The sequence below is a fragment of the Dromaius novaehollandiae genome, chromosome 5 (assembly GCF_036370855.1).
Source record: "Dromaius novaehollandiae isolate bDroNov1 chromosome 5, bDroNov1.hap1, whole genome shotgun sequence".
Classification (NCBI taxonomy): domain Eukaryota; kingdom Metazoa; phylum Chordata; class Aves; order Casuariiformes; family Dromaiidae; genus Dromaius; species Dromaius novaehollandiae.
The window spans coordinates 5568857-5586014 of NC_088102.1; the positions used below are offsets into that span (position 1 = coordinate 5568857).

The 17158-nt window shown below is 39.8% G+C and overlaps 1 protein-coding gene across 1 annotated transcript in view; it reads left to right on the top strand.

The window, feature by feature from the left end:
- Window positions 1-17158, top strand: part of PELI2 (pellino E3 ubiquitin protein ligase family member 2) — an 83713-nt gene that overhangs the window by 15051 nt on the left and 51504 nt on the right. The window contains exon 2 of the mRNA XM_026100041.2: window positions 11499-11628. Coding sequence (XP_025955826.1) covers window positions 11499-11628 — 130 coding nt within the window. The remainder of the gene's footprint in view (window positions 1-11498; window positions 11629-17158) is intronic.

The window sequence follows — 17158 nt, forward strand, 5'->3', positions numbered from 1 at the left end:
TTTGATTCATACTTGGGAAGTGCATGCAGATATATCATAATTCCTAAGTATTTATGGGATCATCTTCTGAGACCAAGCTTCTCTAAAGGTTCCATGTTTATTTTGATGTAATATTTTTGGAGAGTCCTTTAAAGAGGAGCAAAATCTCGGGTAGTCTGTGGGTAGAAGCACAGTACTGAAAAGCCTTGCTATCTCAAAGCTATATAGATCGGACTTGGTTTTGCTGGTCAGCTGTAAATATTTAACAGCCTTGCAAAATCTTTTCCTGGCTAGAGGTGACTGACTGATTAACTTTGGTATGGATTATGATAAAGGCAAACAACTAAGGCTGCTGTGAATTAGTAAGTTGTCAGGATGTTTTAAGACTGAAGATGTATTGAAGTCTAGTTCTCTGTGTTACTGTATTTACTTTTTTTTAAGACTTCAGAAAAAAAAACCCAAAAGGAACATAGCTTCAACTATGCAATAATTCTTACTTAGTTATGGTGCACACACTGATCTGGTGGGTTTCAGGCAGTTTTTTTTGTGTTTTTTTTGTTTTTTGTTTTTTTTTTTTTAACTGTGAGGGAAGAATAATTCCTCCTGTATGCCTTTTTTAAGGCACCTCACAGATCTGCTATCAAAAAAATAGGTATTGCTTGGGTTTCTTGTCAGCTATTCTAAGCATAGCACTGCATTGCTCCTTGGTGTTTTCTAGACTGTGTTGTGCAGTTCTTCCAGCCTCCTGTGTATTCTTTACCTCTCACGTGTGGTTTTACTTGCTCCTTCTACCTCACAGAATGCCCATTCTTCTTTGTGTTGTTTGGAGAGTAAGAATTAAAAGCACATACCTCTAATGTTAACTCTTACAGGATACTGCATGCTAAACATAACGACAGGTTGATTCTCAGCTGGGTTGATGCGCCTGGTCCTATGTGGTAGTGGAGCAGCCTTCTAAAACTTGTCTAAGCTGGAAACTTGCCACCTCCAGTTCTTGCTGGATTTAGAAGGCAGAAAAGTAACTCCTTTTTTTTTTTTTTCCTTCTTTTTCCTCTTTGCCTACCTTGTCCAAATCTGCTTGGAGCAGGCCATGAAGTAGATTATCTTGTCTGAGACAGCTTGTGCCACTGTAGCTGACAATGATCGTGTCACAGCAGTGATATTAAGGAAGCTGCTGTGTTAAGAGAGACTGTAGTGTTTGCAAGAGTACAGAAGGAAAACTGATTCTGCATATTCTGATGCAAATATTTGGGATTCTGCTGTGCAGCTGGGATTGAACGGGGAGCTGTGCATGTATAAGGCTGCCTTTTATTTGAGGAAGCAAAAGGGATGTTAGAATTGATAGGATTTGACAAAGATGTTGCAGGTCAGGATCCAGTATTTGAGTGCTTCACTTCCTATTCAGTATGCTGCCTGTGGGATCACCTGTGTTCACAAAATGGATGCAAACTTTTCTCATCCTCTGAGCTATGTGACACTGGAGTGAACCTTGGAAGACTCTTCTTGTGCCTGACTCCCTGAAAAAGCTGCAGGTAGCAGACAGCCTGGAGCTTCCTGGCCGTGGGGTCACGAAAACGATATTCCAGCCGTTTGTATCTGGAAGATAACTGAAGCTATGAGAAAACTAGTAGTTTTGAAAATGCAAATTGTCAAATTGTCCATGATGATGTTTTAGAGAAGGCATTTGGCTACACATGAAATGAATTGTCTGGCCCAAACTGTTTGAATCAAATGTAGTTTCTCTATAATATTTAATGCAGTGATGTTTTGGCCATAGCATGGTGTCAGTCCTGTTCACTCCTCAGACTAAAGTTTGAATAGTTTGCTTTTCCATCTTCAGGCATGTATAAAGCACAAGTAGATAGGTTGGGAGCGTGCTTGGTATGTCAGAGCAGGTGTATTTTGAGGTCTCTTGTCCCATTACATTACATGAAGTCTAATTTGTTTTGATTTTGAAACTTAAAGCTCTTTTCAATCTGGCATTTAAAGGGAGACTGTACATTTTTTCCATATAAAAAATGCGTGGATCCAAAGTCTGTGATGTCTTGGATAAACAGTCTTTCTCCTTCAGTACTTTTTCTCCCATCAAAACCCAGCTGTGCATTGTACTTCGCTTTGAAAGGGATTTTTTGTTCATCTGACTTGTTTTGAATATAGTGAAAGCTAGATCTCACTTTCTATCATATTTATCCATATTTAGTTTAACAAAATGCTGTATCAAACAATTTCAGTGGCATTTGGCTAGATTATAGATAGTTCTTGGATGAATAGCATTTCTTCTATAATGTGAGAGATCTGGGGGTTAGAAAGAAGATTCTAAACATGGTGCTTTGCCTAGCTCCTGTGCTCTTTTAGCTAGAATACAAAGAATGCTGTGAAATGAAGTTGATTAGTTTATACCCTGCATTTTCTGTGCACTAGCATTGTAGGTTTTATGCAGTAGTGAATGGTTTTAGTTGACAGCTTTGGAGATGGGCTTAAAGCGCTGAATAAAATTGCTTCCTTGTTAAATGAATGCTGGGGGGAGAAGTAAAAGGTTGGAAATATGGATTGTTAAGGAAGTCATTATGTGAAGGAACTGATTCTTACTCTGCTTTCTAACGGGGCGGGGGAAACCCTTTGCATTCTAATGCTCTTACTTCTGGCATATTACTCTGTTCGAATTGATATGATAGTATCTTAAATGTTTGTGTGGTGGTTTTTTTTTCTCTGCCTCCTTAAGAAAGGTAATTGCTGTCTTTCCATACTATTCTCATGGTTATGGATGACTTCATGTTGTAGGTGAGACTACTCATTCCTGTCTGACTGCAGTGTTAACTGGGTTGCCGATGTAGGTTTCCAGCTATTAAGTTGTTTGGAACTGTCAGGTTATTTGACTGCTTTTCTTGAAGCTCATCCTGACGTTCTGGCAGTCAGCATAAGCATCCTCCTTTAGGCTCTTCTAGTGTATTAGCACTGAATCAAACTCTTGTGCTGTTTATATAGTTGTTATTCAGAAAATTAAGCAGCAAATATCCTTTATTACCGTGTCTTGAAATGCCTGTTTCCACATTGTCATTAATACATGCATTTGAAGATCTTAAATTTCTTTTACTAAACTAAGGTTGCAGTGTCAGCTGAAATTTCTACAGAAACTTGTCTTTCCAAAGCTGTGGGAAAGGTCTGCTGTCCTTGATTTTACAAGAGCAGAAGTAACAAAGTATTTTCCAGAAAATTGCTTATTAACAAAACCTTGATTGAAGAGAGTTGTAAGAAGTTTCTGTAGTAATTTTTCTCCCCACCGCAGAAGAAATGGCAACTAGCTTACACATGAGGATCAAAATTACATTTCTGACTGGATCTCAACCTTTGTGTTATGAGTAGTTATAGTAATAATGCCCTGATTTGTCTGCCTCTTGCTTTCAGACTGGTTGCATTCATTATATTTTCTTGATCTATGGAGATTTTTTTCCATGTTAGTGAGGGAGACGGTCTTGAAATAACAAGGGTTTTGGAATTTTGAAGCAAAGAGGATGTGTAGTATGATTAAAGCTACTTAAAAGTAGTTTTTGCGCAATTAGTTTGCTATTTGCAGCCCCGTTGTGCCCTTTAACTCTTTTTAGATGGAATGAAGTTCATGTGGACCACGTGTATACTCTGAGCTGTCTTTATTTTGTAAGCTAAACATATAGGAGGATTAATCTGCTGTATTTTCTCTAAATATTCATATTCTCTCTAAATCAAACTTATATCACTATATTATAGTTAGGGTAGGATTGGGAGAATATACTGAGTGGCTGACCTGTTCATTCCCTTTAATGCTAGTCAGCACTAAATAAGTGTTTTTTCCCAGTCTGCCTTTCAGTTCAGTCTTGCTGACAGTGGGTGAGTGTATAGAGATAAATAGTTCAAAAAAACAGCCTCTGCATTAACCTGAACCCAAGTCTACCAGCTCCTCCTATCCCTTTAAAAAAGGGCAGGAAGAGGCTATAGCAGACAGGAATAGGCTTTTATATATCTTTCCAGTGAGGCGCATGCAAACCAGAAGACCAGCCAGTTCTGGTCCTGAACACCAGCGGAAAAAACATGTTCCCCTTGAGAACCCCAGCTACTTCACACGTGGCTTCTTGGTGTTTTCAGTAGATAAGGCTCAGCTTGATTTGTATACTCCATGAAGGAGGGAAGTAGTCTCTCTAGTGTCTATGATGTGTTGTGGGCACCTCTGAAAGACTCTGTCATGGTGTGCATAACCTTTTAACCAGGTGTTAAGCTAATCCACACTTGTGATCAGATGTAGAGGCTGGCTATGCTTACACGTAAAAGCACCACAAGCCTAGAATACAGCTTTTATGCGAGATGGCTACTAGGCTCCTAATGGTATCGGAAGCAATTAGGAGTAGCTTTTGAAGTGTAGTAAAAGATTTGTAGGAGTCCGTATCTATGCCAGACTTCTTTTTCAAATAGTCTCAATCTGAGTGTTAAAAAATCACCTCTAATCATGAGCCAACCATGCCAACTCAGCCTCTCTTCTGAAAGCCAAGTAGTGCTCTTCTGCCTCGTAACTATATGGGTTATCAGGTCAGTCTGCATTTCACTGAACCTCTCTAACCTCTTAGAAGGCTCTAGGTCTGTATTGATTGCAGTAAACTGGGAAGGCAGGCAGTGCTAAAATTTGGTGCTGGGAACTGAAGGCTTGTGGTGAACACACAGTATTGATCACTATACTAACAAATATTCCAAAAGTACTGAAGAGGTGAATGCTTCATGATATTTTATGACAGTAAAATGCCTTCACAAAGGCAAATTATAAGAATAAAACTTGTCCAGAAAAAAAATGCTGATTGCAATCACAACTAGCAACTCTGCTGTATCTCTTTCAGGAGTAATCAAGTTCAGAGATGTAAAACATCCTGGATGTACCCTTAACTGGGGAAAGAGATGAGATTATTTGGGATTTTAGAACTTGCTGGTTTGGATTTTCTTGCTCTACAGGAAGACTGCTTTATCTAGCTGTATTGCTGGTAGAGTGGTTAGGAGACATTTATTCCTATAGAGATGTCTTGGCCAGCAGAGTCTGAGGTAGAACTATGTAAATTCCATGCAGTCCAGCAGGCTTGGACTTACTCCAAGGTTGCATAAAGCAAAGGTGCCCTGTCTTGGATCAGTGGCTCTTGTTACTCCAAGAATAGAAGTTTTGCGTAAATCATGAGTAAGCTTTCCTACAGTTAATATAGCAACAAAAATGCTACTCGAAGCTACTTTATTTTGCTGCTATAACTTCTTCAAATGTTTTCCTTCAGAAGGAGACAAATGGGACTCAAATTTTCAAGCCTGTGAATCTGCTTTGGAGAGGAAAAGAACATAGATTTTTTTATTTGGATTTGGCAAAGCATACAGTAGGCTCGTTTTGACCTGTATCTCCCTCTCTTGGTGTGTGGGGACAATTTTAACTCTAAAGATGATGAAGCCCTAGGATGCATCTGTTGAAGATGCATGGAACATTCATTTCAGGGGTGGGCTTTTTGGACTTGTTTACATAGAAGTGTCATGGATAGACTGGATCAAGCCCTTGAGTTGGGGGTAGACTTAGATGACTTTTTGGACTAGTGACTAGTTGTGTTTTCTATGATTCAGTGATAGCAAGCAACTACATTTTGCTAAAGAAGTCCCCAATATAATGGGAAACTGTGTCTTTGGAAGATGGAAGGGAACCTTCTGGTCAGTCTAGGCCTGTTAAGCTTCCTCTGAAGAATGGAAAAAACTATCCTGGGTGGCTGGGAGAGCAGTATCCTCCAAGAAACCTCTACATCAGAGGCTTTTGATGCAATGTGTTGCAGTCATCCATGAAACACTAAAATGTTTGTCAAGGAGTAGTCTTGGACTGACTGCCAAAACTTTGCTACAGGAGGAGGCTGATGGTTAACACTACTCCTGGTGTTGGAGACTGTTTGAGACTGGAATTCTAATTCCTGATACATGTAATAAAGTGGAGGCAAGCTTAGAATTGAATTCAGTTTCAATTGGAAGCTTGAGCTAGTATCTATATTAATACACAGGAGCTGAGAACTGACTTCTGAGGAGAAAACAAACCAGTGTGTTTTGGTTTTTTTTGCTGGTAGGGAAGTACTACCTATCTTTGCTTTACCTATTGATAATGCTTCCCAATGAGATTAAGTTTATGAGAATAACTTCACTATCCTTCAACTGAAATTCTCAAATAACTGGCAGACAGAAACAGCTTGTTTTGTGAAGGTCTGGTATAGAAAAACATACCTGAAAGAGAATGTGCTTTAAAAAAAAATCAAAAAACCATTAGAGTTACTTTCCTGAAATAATGAATCTCTACAAAATGAATGATGAGATGAGCAAGGGAGGCAAAGTGTGAAATAGTGGCAATGATATGACACAAAAGGAAGCATCAGTTCATATATTCCTGTGTCAGTGTTGCATATGTTGAAGTTTTCTTTTTGCATTTTGGTGTAGACTTTTGAGGCCTTTTTCCTTTCAGTTTGTTTTCAAGGGAGTAAACATTGGCTCTTTCAGCATAAGAGGGCTTTCCAATTAGTTGGGACTCTAGCCTACACTCGTGAAAAGCTCTGGGTTTGGATGTTGCCAAGGTGAATAATAAAGCTTTGGATGGCTAATGTTGCAGGTATCATGATACCTGTACACTTGCAGTACTGTCAAAGGAATCTTTTGTGCCCTCTGTGTTCCCCCCCGCCCCCTTGCTGCTGATATAAGTGCTTCTGTGGTCTTGCAGTGAACCAGAGAGCAATGAATTGATGCGGTTTAAAATTTTAAAAATAAATCTGGTTTGGTTTCCCATTCACATGAGCCAGGGAGAGAAGAAACAGCATTAGAACAAAATGGCAAATGAAAGGTGGGCCTGCTGCTTTTGGCAGTAGTGTTGGCCCACACTAGTTCAGTGATGGTAAAAATATGGGGTAAGCACAATCTGTCGTTCTGGTATGTGCTCAGTATATACTACAGGAGGATACCAAACGGGGAAGGAGAATGTACTTAAGAGGAGGAAAAATTCACTGAAGTCTGACTTCAGAATGAGAGCTATCACTAATACTTCTTCAGCTGAGTTGTGTTAGAGCTGTTGTAGCAACTGAACTGTAGCATGCAGTGTGTTCAAAGTTGAGTTTGTGAAGTGGGATGGTTTGCATCTGTACGTGACTGTATGCAGTAGAACTGTTAGCAGTAGCCAAAGAAAGCAAAGTGAAGTTATTCCTTTTTGCCCAGGGGCAAAAGGGACCTGTGAAAATTAACTACCTGTTTGGAGTCTCTTAGGAAACAGGCTGTATAGGTATGGAAAGATAATGGTATTTAAGTTTTATGATACTTTATATTTTCATCGCATTATAAAAATTGGCTACATAGAAGACAATTTGTGTGTGGTATCTAGTAGGTACTCCCCTAAATCTTGGGGGCAACATGCCTAAGTTAAAGTCAAACTTTTCTAGGTGCAGGTCAAGTGCACCTGGAAAAGTTTGTGTGCAAGTGCACTTTTTTTTTTCCTAGCTTTGTTCCTAAATAACAGATCTTGTCTACTTTCTACTACTGGCTAAGTCTGGTTCCTGGAAGAAATAAGCCTTATGGAATAAGCCTTCATACAATAGTTTAGAAGTTGTTGATGGTCTCTGAAGTAGTCAGCTAGGTTCCTACAAGACTTGAGGAAAATGGGGCCCTTGCATTGTGGGAGAGAACATGTATGTTCTCGCTTTCTAGACACCAGGAAATCCATGCAGAAGAGAGGCTTTTGCTATGTATCTTAACCATGGGAAAAAGCTTAATTGGAGTTTGCATCCCATTATATGCCAAAATCCTTAACTGTTTGATGTAAATCTGTAGGAAACTGGCTTTGTTAATTATAGTGCCTGTAACCTATGCCAGCACCACTCCCTTATTTGCGAGGAATAGTGCTATTAACAGAAAGAATTCTCCCATGAAGTTTCATAATGCTAGTTGTCCTGGTATTGCTGCCATTGAGAAACACTTTGAAAAGTACCGGACTCCTCTTTCCACATGTGTCATTCCAAAGCTTTGGAACATTTGGAGAACTTGAGAAGTGGCCCCTTAGATCTGCATGTGGGCAGGGTGTTCTCAGAATTATCTCTTGTCTCTGAAATTTGATTTCTCCTAATTCAAGTTTAGGCTTTTAGTGGGGTGGTGGAGAGTTTCTGTTGCAGGTTGTCTTCTGTGTTGGACATCTTTTGAAGCAAAAAGTTTGCTTGTCCTTAAGCTGCCTCAGGCTTCTGTAGCTATTGGAGGGGTGTGGAGAGGAGAAGGGAAGTGGGCCAGTGCTTGTTGAGAAGGGTTGTGAAAATATTAGATATGGAGCTTGTCTTTTATTTTTGAAGCTCCTGTTTGGCTGTAGGGGAGTCCTGAGCCTTCAGTGTTCACTGATGGGCATTTGGGGCTGTTCTCGCCTCTGCTCTTTCCTGTGCAGCTCCACACTGCTGCTACCTGAAATAGGACAGTTGTTGTTCATGCAGACTGCAGTACGTGGGCACTGCTCAGTTATGCTGGGACCTTGAGGAAAAATGAAGGACAGGAGAAGCTAGGGTGGGTCTGCTACCTCAAGAACGATCTTATTTGTATGCTCCCAACAGGTTGGAGAAACTGGGTAAGGTTTCATGTAGAGCTCTGCGAGTGAGCGGGTGGGTGCAGGTCCTGTCGTGGCTGGCGAGATCCCTTGACACCAGTGTTGGTTCGTTTAATATGTAGCTTATTCAGTTCCTTAGGTGTGGCCCAGATGCCACGGGGAGGGTTTGTTTGTGGCGAGCAAGCTGAGAATCCTGGCCTAGAAAAAATGCATCTGCTGTCTGTGGAAAGGAAAAGAGACAAGTCCTTGATGCTGGAGTGTTGTTCCTCCCCCCCTCCCCTCCTCCCTGTAAAACCCATATATATGTCTAGTAATTGTCCTGTCTTTTTTACTGATGCAAGATCAAAATGAAACTTGCAGGTCTGTAATTAAAGCATAACAAATGGTAAGACTATCACTGAAATCCTCCTGCCCTTTTGTGAGAACAAAATTTAAAAATTGTCACAAAACCTTCATGAAAACTTGTCAGTGCTAATCAGGACAAATGAATGAATTAAACTTTTACTTTACTTGTATTTCCTTCGTATTTAAAGTTTCCAAAAGGCCCTTTAACCTTGAGTGACTTCTTCCTTTCTCTTGCCTTTTCTTTTTCAATCTTTAAATCCCACAAAAGACCTGAAAAGAAATCAAATAGCCTTTTCTGGTTATAACCCTTTTGCAAACATGAAACACTTAAGATTAGTGCGTGTGTGTGTGTTTTTTAATGGATCTACTTGAATTCAGTACTATTGAACCATTATACAGTGCAAAATCTTTAATTACAGAATATAAAGCTAGTGATGATATTAGTTATATATGATTTCTTAAGGAGGTATAGGTTTTCCAGATTTTTGTCTGGAAATACTTGTAGAAGAACGTTGTCTTTAGGCGAGTTAAAACTTGCTGGCATATTTCATAGTATTATAATGCCTTTGAAGGAAAGCATTTGTATACATCTAAGATTCAAGTTGCAGAATCAAGGCATTCAGATTTTAAGGGCTTGTATTTAGATTGCTTGTGGATCATATTGGTATATATATATTTTTTTTCTAGGAATTGGGCTCTTTTGTTTTCAGGACCAACTATGTTAATCGAGTGATAATCTCTTCTTGTGCAGGGTTAATACCAGACTTCCACACACCGTCAGGCTCGGCATGAAATAATTGGAGTGATTTACTTCAGTTGTGTTTTTGTGCTCTTGGAGTTTTTTATATTCCAGAGAGATGCAACATCTCCCATATGAAAATGGGAGTGGGGGAACAAGTTCAGTTGCATCCCAGCTGAAAAGGTCTTAACTTCTTGGGTGTCTCTGGGATCGTGTATTAAACATATATTTAAAAGAGCAAAAAGTTTGATTTATATTCCAGAGTACTTAAATTTGAGATTATCTCATATCTTTTCTCCTTTCCATTCATGGATGCTCAGCAGCCCTGCAGTTCAGAAAATGTGTATGTGAAGTTTAAACTATTTTCCTACATGCCACCAAGCAATCATTGGCTGCAGTAAGCCTTCTGTGGGGCAGTGTTCCAGAGCCTCAGCAAGGAGACCACTGTTCTACCCCCTAGCTATTTTCCAGTGCTTTTTTTTTTTGGGGGGGGGGAGGGGGGGGTTGTTTTCTTAAATCTCCAAATACACTTCCTTGTTATGCAGTCCTGTTGACTAACTATACAAAGTGGTATGATAAGAAAAGTAAGATTCTAGGTTAGTGCATTGCTTTTTCTAGCCTCTGATTGCTGCAGAACTTACAGCCTGAGCTGTGGGGTGACCCTTAGCCTTCTCTGAGGCTACAACGAAACGGTTTTAATCTGCAGGTACTGTGGTAGATGAGGAGCTGAACTACTATAAGTATTTGCCTAAACAGGCATTGAGTTCTCCTAAATTTTTAATTTATTTATCTTTTTTTACTACTTTTGCTTTCCAGGGAACTAATCAGTTATGAAACTTCCCTCACTTTCAGTTCTTTTCCTCATTGCAATGTTAGCTTTTAATTGTAGAGGCTGTAGGAGAGGAGTATCCATGATCCAGTATAGAATATGCTTCACCAGTAAGACTACTGAAATGTATGAGTGGAACTACATCTGTAGTTCTTCAGGCAAAAGCATGAAATCCCGGAGGAGCAGGAATGGAAGTAGTATCTATGCAGTGAAGTAAAACCCTGCGAGATCTTGCATAGACCAGTTGAGAGCTGTCAGGAACTTTATACCTGAAGCTGCTGTGATGAGAAGCATCTGCCCTTCTTAAATCCTTTGCAGGGATGGGATTTCAATGCTTATATGTTGCAAAGGAATTTCTAGGTGATTCCTTCCTTGGGGAAGGATCTATGTCCCCTTGAGGCTGAAGGCTTCTCCGGATAACTAATCCGCTGGGGCTCTGTCCTCGGAGGCAGGTGAAAGAACTGTTGAAGGCTATTGTGTTACACCTGATAAAGAAAGTCATCAAGGAGTTTTCAGATATCTTCACATAAATCAAAAGCACTTGCATCCTCTTTCTTTAATAATAACATCTAATCCTAAAGGCCTGATTTTGAGGTTTTTATTTTTTCCCCCCTCCTTTCACTTAGAGTTTGGTTTGCCCCTAAATTTCCCTAATTATTCCTTTCTTCCTCCCCCCCATCCCTTTCTGTGTGAGCTGTGGGGAGGGGGATGATAGGGTAAAAATATTTCTAAAACTCTCCATATTCTAAAACTAGAGACAAGAATTAAATTTGTATTTCCAAATTCCTTTAGTTCTAAGCATGAAATATTGCTGTAGCTAAACTCAGTGCTTGATCTGCAGTTGATGAGTGTACTAATGATGAATAAAATTAAACTATTGGTAGAGAAAGAAAAAACTGTGACTGTGTATTTGACGTTATTTGACGTTATCAGGCTGTTATAACCAGATTGCTGATCTCTCTTGCTGTATTTCAAATTACTGGTGTTTTATTCCAAACTTATTTGTTTATTTCTAGGTATAATGGCTCCCTCCCTAATGGTGACAGAGGACGCAGAAAAAGCAGATTTGCCCTCTATAAGCGACCTAAGGCAAATGGAGTTAAGCCCAGCACTGTTCATGTGATTTCTACGCCCCAAGCATCCAAGGTATGCGACAGTAGGAAAATTCCGTTTTCTGGTGATCCTGGGTCAAGAACGGCTCATGTAATACCACTCTCTGATTTGTCTTGCTGCCAGTTCATTCTGCGATAATCAGGAAATATCATTTTGATGAAAAGTCTACAGTGGCTTCTCTTTCTAGGGATATTTATCTTTAATCTAGTTACTGATTTTTAAAGAGTCTTTAACCTCAGGTATGAGTCAGTCTGACCCTTCTGCCTCTGTTCAGAAAGGTGGCTTATTAGTGCTGACAGTTTGGTTTATCTAAGCCACAGAATAATCATTTGATGCAAATGCAAGAAGTATTTTTAATTTCTTTCTCAGTGAAGTATAAGATTGGTATGTCTGTTACCTCTTCACAAGGAGAAGTGACATGGTATAAAAAAAAAAGTGAGCTCTCTTTATCTTTCATTTGTGTTGCTAATAATGATATTGCATGTATGTTTTCACCTGAAGTCTAATGTAGGTGAAGGAGGAGCAGAAGCAAACTAAATACATTAACATAGCAAACAGCTATTTAGAACTGTCTGGGTTAATGTGCTGGGGGCCAAACATATTTCAAGGTGTGAACAGTCATCTTCCCTCCTCTCCAACACTCTTTCCCAGAAGGGAAGAGCGATTCCAGTTTTCACTGAATTGGAGGGAGTATTCTGTGGTTACACTCACAAAAGTGAATGGTTTGTGAGAAGTGTACATTATTCTTATGTATTTCAATAACTACAAAACAGTTGCCACCTGCAGACTAATAAGTTCTTCCTGAAGCTAATTTCTTGTGATCTGTGTGTTACCTCAAGATACTGTAGAAATCTTTTTTCTTTATATTCAAGTTGCATGACTAGATCCCTGAGAAGTCCTGCAGCAAGTCTAGACTGAAGCTGTAGAAAACTATATGTTAGCTACACCTTTACTGAACCCAGGGATTCATGGTTGTTGTGAACCACCAGGTGCTGAACTCGGACACTTGCTTTTTTGTAATCTTAGGGTGTGTTTGGGCCACACTTCCAAGTGTTGTTTTGCAGATGAAGTTGGGGGAATTGGGTAGCTGAATGTAAGAACCTCTGCTTTCACTAAGGATGTTTTAGAGCTGGAGCTCTATAAACAAGTAATCTGAAGATTTTGCTATGAGTTATGGTTTGTCAAATATAACTTTCTGTGGTTACCTAATTTAACTCGGTAGCCCTTAACATGTGGTGTGGGCTTGTAAGAGGTGTGTTAGATATGGTGGTTCCTCCACCATCTGACAATAGTTAGATAGGAAAAGCTGTTGTTCAGTGTTGTGTACAGTATGCTGGAAGTATTTCATGGTCTTAGGCTGTCTTAAGTCCTGCCTAGGAACCTTCGTTCTGGTCTGAGTGTATTACTGCTTGAATGGGTGGCTCCCTGTCTTGGCTCCCCAGTAGTGGTAAATAGTGTTAAAATGCTGGGGATGGGGCTGGTTGCTGTCATTAACGCAGTTATCTCCTCAGTGGAAGCAGTTGCAATCTTATTATATGGGGTGTAATTCAATACCGCAATGGCTCTGACTGTTTTTAGTGTATTGGCAGCTCACAGCAGGACTTTGGAGTTATTGATCAGAGTTCTGCAGTCACCTCAAATTTTGTGTCAGTGGTAGAAGAATAACATTTATCTTAATTTCAAATTGTTTCCTGCTGTTTCTTGTTTAGCAGTGAAAGTTTGTCAAAGAAATTAGTGTAACATGTTTTCTTTTATAATGCATACCATACACCTAAACTTATCAAAATACAGCATAGCAAAGCCATGTTTTTTGTGTGGTGTTTTTTTGATTGTACAGCTGCTGCATAGTGTAGATAAATATGTAGTCTTTTTGTTTAAAACTTACTACAAACATATTTCAGTGTCCTGTTTTCAAAATGAAACTATTGAGTTGAATCTTACTGATGAAATCACCCTTTGAAAAGAAAGGCCTGTTGCATCTCTGTGTGCATTGGTAAACTCTCTTCTGGTGCTTAAAATTTAATAAATGAGAAAATATCTTATGTGGTTGGTAGAAACATATGCATGTTCTCCCAGAATAATCTTAAGCCTTTGGACTTCAGATAGTATTGTGGCATTTGAGTTTGAAAATATTTAAACACCTGCCAGACACCGCAAGGTATCTGGTTAATGTTCATCTGCATTGTTATTGTAGTGTAGATAAAATAAGTGCTGTACAAATTAGTGCCCTCATCAAGATAGCATAGGGTCTGAGACAGCAAAGTCTCTCCTTTTGAGGATCTGGATTCAGGTAGGTATGTCAGGTTGGATGTACTCTTTTGCACTTTCTCTGAACCTTTACAAAAGAGCTTTTGTGTATTTATATTGTTGTCTAAGGCAAGGCTGGTGGCTATGTGCCAGAACAGTGGTGCAGTGGATTGCAGGTCTCTTTCAGATGTGCAGAAAAGGACGTTTACATTTTAAAATACTTTCATAGGCTTTTCTGACATCTTAGAAACCAGAGCCTAAATCAATTTTATTAGGAATGGCTTCTGCATAGAGCTTTTGTAAATGATTCCAGAAACACAGACAAATTGAGGAAAGAGAGATAGAGCTGCTTTGTTCTTGGAAAATAATGTGCAACTTGACACCAGAATATTTTTTTCTGCTCTCAATCTTTCAGTCTAGCCCTTATTTAAGGAAGAAAAAACAGTGGTAACTTCCACTGCAGAGGATATGAACAAATTTCCTTCCTTTATATCCTTCCTTGTAATTCTTCAGACGTGAGTTTTCTGTTTTGCTTTGCTTCTCTGTTGCTCTATAAACCGAATCTTCGAGTAGAAAGAAAAGTTGTTTTGGGGGATACTAATGCTCATTTGGTGGTTGATTTTAACATAGGTGGCTGAAACACTGTCTCCATCTGTGTGTCACTGCAGTGGCATGGCTGTGTGAATAAGGTACATCTCTGGCTTTGTGCTAATACAGTTTTGGGCCCTTGTCTTAACGGAAACTGTTGCTAATTTAAGTCAGTATGTCAGCCTGAAAACTGCAGTAGATCTTAAGAGGATGCTTGTCATGTCCCATTGTCCCTGCTGTGCAGGTGTCAAGGACAGCTGGAGTAGCAATGGCTTCAGTAGTAAATTTAGCTGGGATAATTACATATGAATCAGTGCCTTTTGTTTTTGCCACTGGAGTGCTTGTTTTTTGCTGCTCTGCCTTCTGGAGGTGCTGAAGAAGATAATTCAGAACTGTTTGGCCTACTCGGGGTGTATGGGTATATTTTGGGGGGAAGCACTACACGGGGTAGCAAGTTACAAATTTTTTTTGGCATACAGTTAAAATATGCATACATCTCTTCAACAGTATGCACTTGGTTTACAACCTATTTTATTAAAACTGTGTTTAGGCACCAGTTAGGGATTTTATTAGTGTCTTATTTTCCAAAATTCAGGACATTTGTTTGAGACAGACCTTTCTGGCAGGGACAAAATTGGTATTACTGTAAGAAAGGATGCTTAAAATTCTCATGCTCTCTTGTTTGTTTGTGTATGTGGGCATGCCTTTAACCTGAACAGATGAATGCTTTGACTTAGGTCTCCTGACAAAGAGGAAGACTGTCATCAAAGCTGATCATATGGTCTGTGGAAATGTTTTTCTGACTACTAAACTTCTAGATGCAAGTTTGGGTCACAGCTCATCATGATACAGCTAGGACTGCTGCCTTCTATTTTTGTGCTGTTAGAGCTGTTTTATAGCTAACTTCTGATTTTGTGAATGAGGGTTTTTTTTTTTGGTTGGGTGTTGTCATTTTTTGTTTTGTTTTAAACTGTTGCCTTTCACACAGCAGCTTTGCTGTGGAGCTCTGCTTTGGCCGTGCTGGTGTCCAAGATGATGAGTCCTTTTCAGTGAGCATCAAACTGAGAAGGAGGGTGTGCATTTTCAGAATAACAGCCTGGGAATGATGGGATCCTGAAACTGAGTTGAGTAGGTTGGGGCTGTGTGTGCACGGGGCGGGGGGGGGGGGGGGGGGGAGGGGGAGGGAGGGAGGGAGGGGAGTGTGTTTTTTGTTTTGTTTTTTTTGCCTGAGGTAAATAGGCATGTGTATCTGGCAGGGAAAGAGGTATTTGTAATTGAAAACAAAACCAGCTTAATATTTGTGCAGAATAATACTTGAGTATGGTATAGTTTTCTTATAGATCTTGATCACAAAGAGGTGCATCAATAGGACTGTGATCCCAACCTCTGCCAAGCAGGGAGCTCCCCCTCCCCATACGCATCCACTTTGGTTCAGTAGGCTGTTAGGCTAATGCTTTCCTTCTGTGCAACCACAGCTGGGCCTTCACTCACTAAGGTAGTTCCCACATTTGTTTTTCCTGGTACTCTGTGCGTCTCTGTGATCCCTTACTTTGAGTGTAAGTTGGATATGTGCCACAAATTGCTGTTTCCTCCTCCTCCTTATAGTCAACACTAACTCCTGTTGCATATTGTTAGTTAAGTGGTGAGAGCTCCCCTACTTCTGCATGAGGAGGCCTGGTAGCATCTATTAACAATGAAATTATTGGCAATACTGAGCACTTAAGTAATATAGTTCCCCCCCCCCCCCCCGTGATTCTAGGTGTTGATATGTTAGATCTCTATTGGTTTCTAAAGCTTTCGAATTACTTTTGTGGGTGTTTGTTATTGAATCGGTTAAAAACATTAACAAGGAGCTTCATGTGCATTTGAGTACTGCCAAGCAGAACATTAGGAAACATGAAGTGTGCACGAGATTTCAGGGGTTGACGTTAGCCCTCTAGGATTCCCTTGGATTACTCTTGAAGCATGAATGAATCCTATCCTAGCAGTAGGTAGGAAATTACTGAATTAGCTTGCTACTTGCGACTTTCCAAAGTGTTTGAGTCAATGGGCAGGAGAATACTACTAGCAAGCACTAGAAATTCTCCTTTTTAACAGTCAGATGTTGTGCTTTTATACTTAACACTTGCATTCTTGCTGGTTATTAATACTGACTTGAGAGAAGGTTGTGAATGTTTTTGAGCTGAAGAGCTCAATTAAAAAAAAAAGATACCTTTTTGGAGGTGTGTCTTGATATTACGTGTAGCTTTCTTGGGATCAAAGTTTTCTTTTGGTAATCTGCAGTTGATAAAGGCAACTTATTTTCTCCCCTATGAAACTGCTGTTTCAATCTGACCAGGGAAGATCTTTCTGACTTCAGGTCCAATTACCTGCTGAGTTGGCTTCTGCCTCCTACTATCACAACAGTAGCTTGTACAGGCGCTGGCTGGGTTCCTGTCGCTCTAATCAAGTTTCATGCTGCTACTCGAAAAGAGCAAAATGCAGCCATATGAATAATTATTGGGTTGGGGGGAGAGCTGTAACTTGTGCTTTGGGTGACTAGAGAAAATGAAAATGTAGGATTCCTGTGATTAGTTGTTCAATGTAGATATTGTATCTGCTCTGAGATGCTTTGCAAATTTTGAGCAAGAAGGACAAAAATCCTTTTGGAACGTGCAGCTTTTGGTGCTCGTTCTAGATGAGAGCTGTGGAGGTCAGATGCTATCAGGAGGGTGCTGTCTCTGTCAGT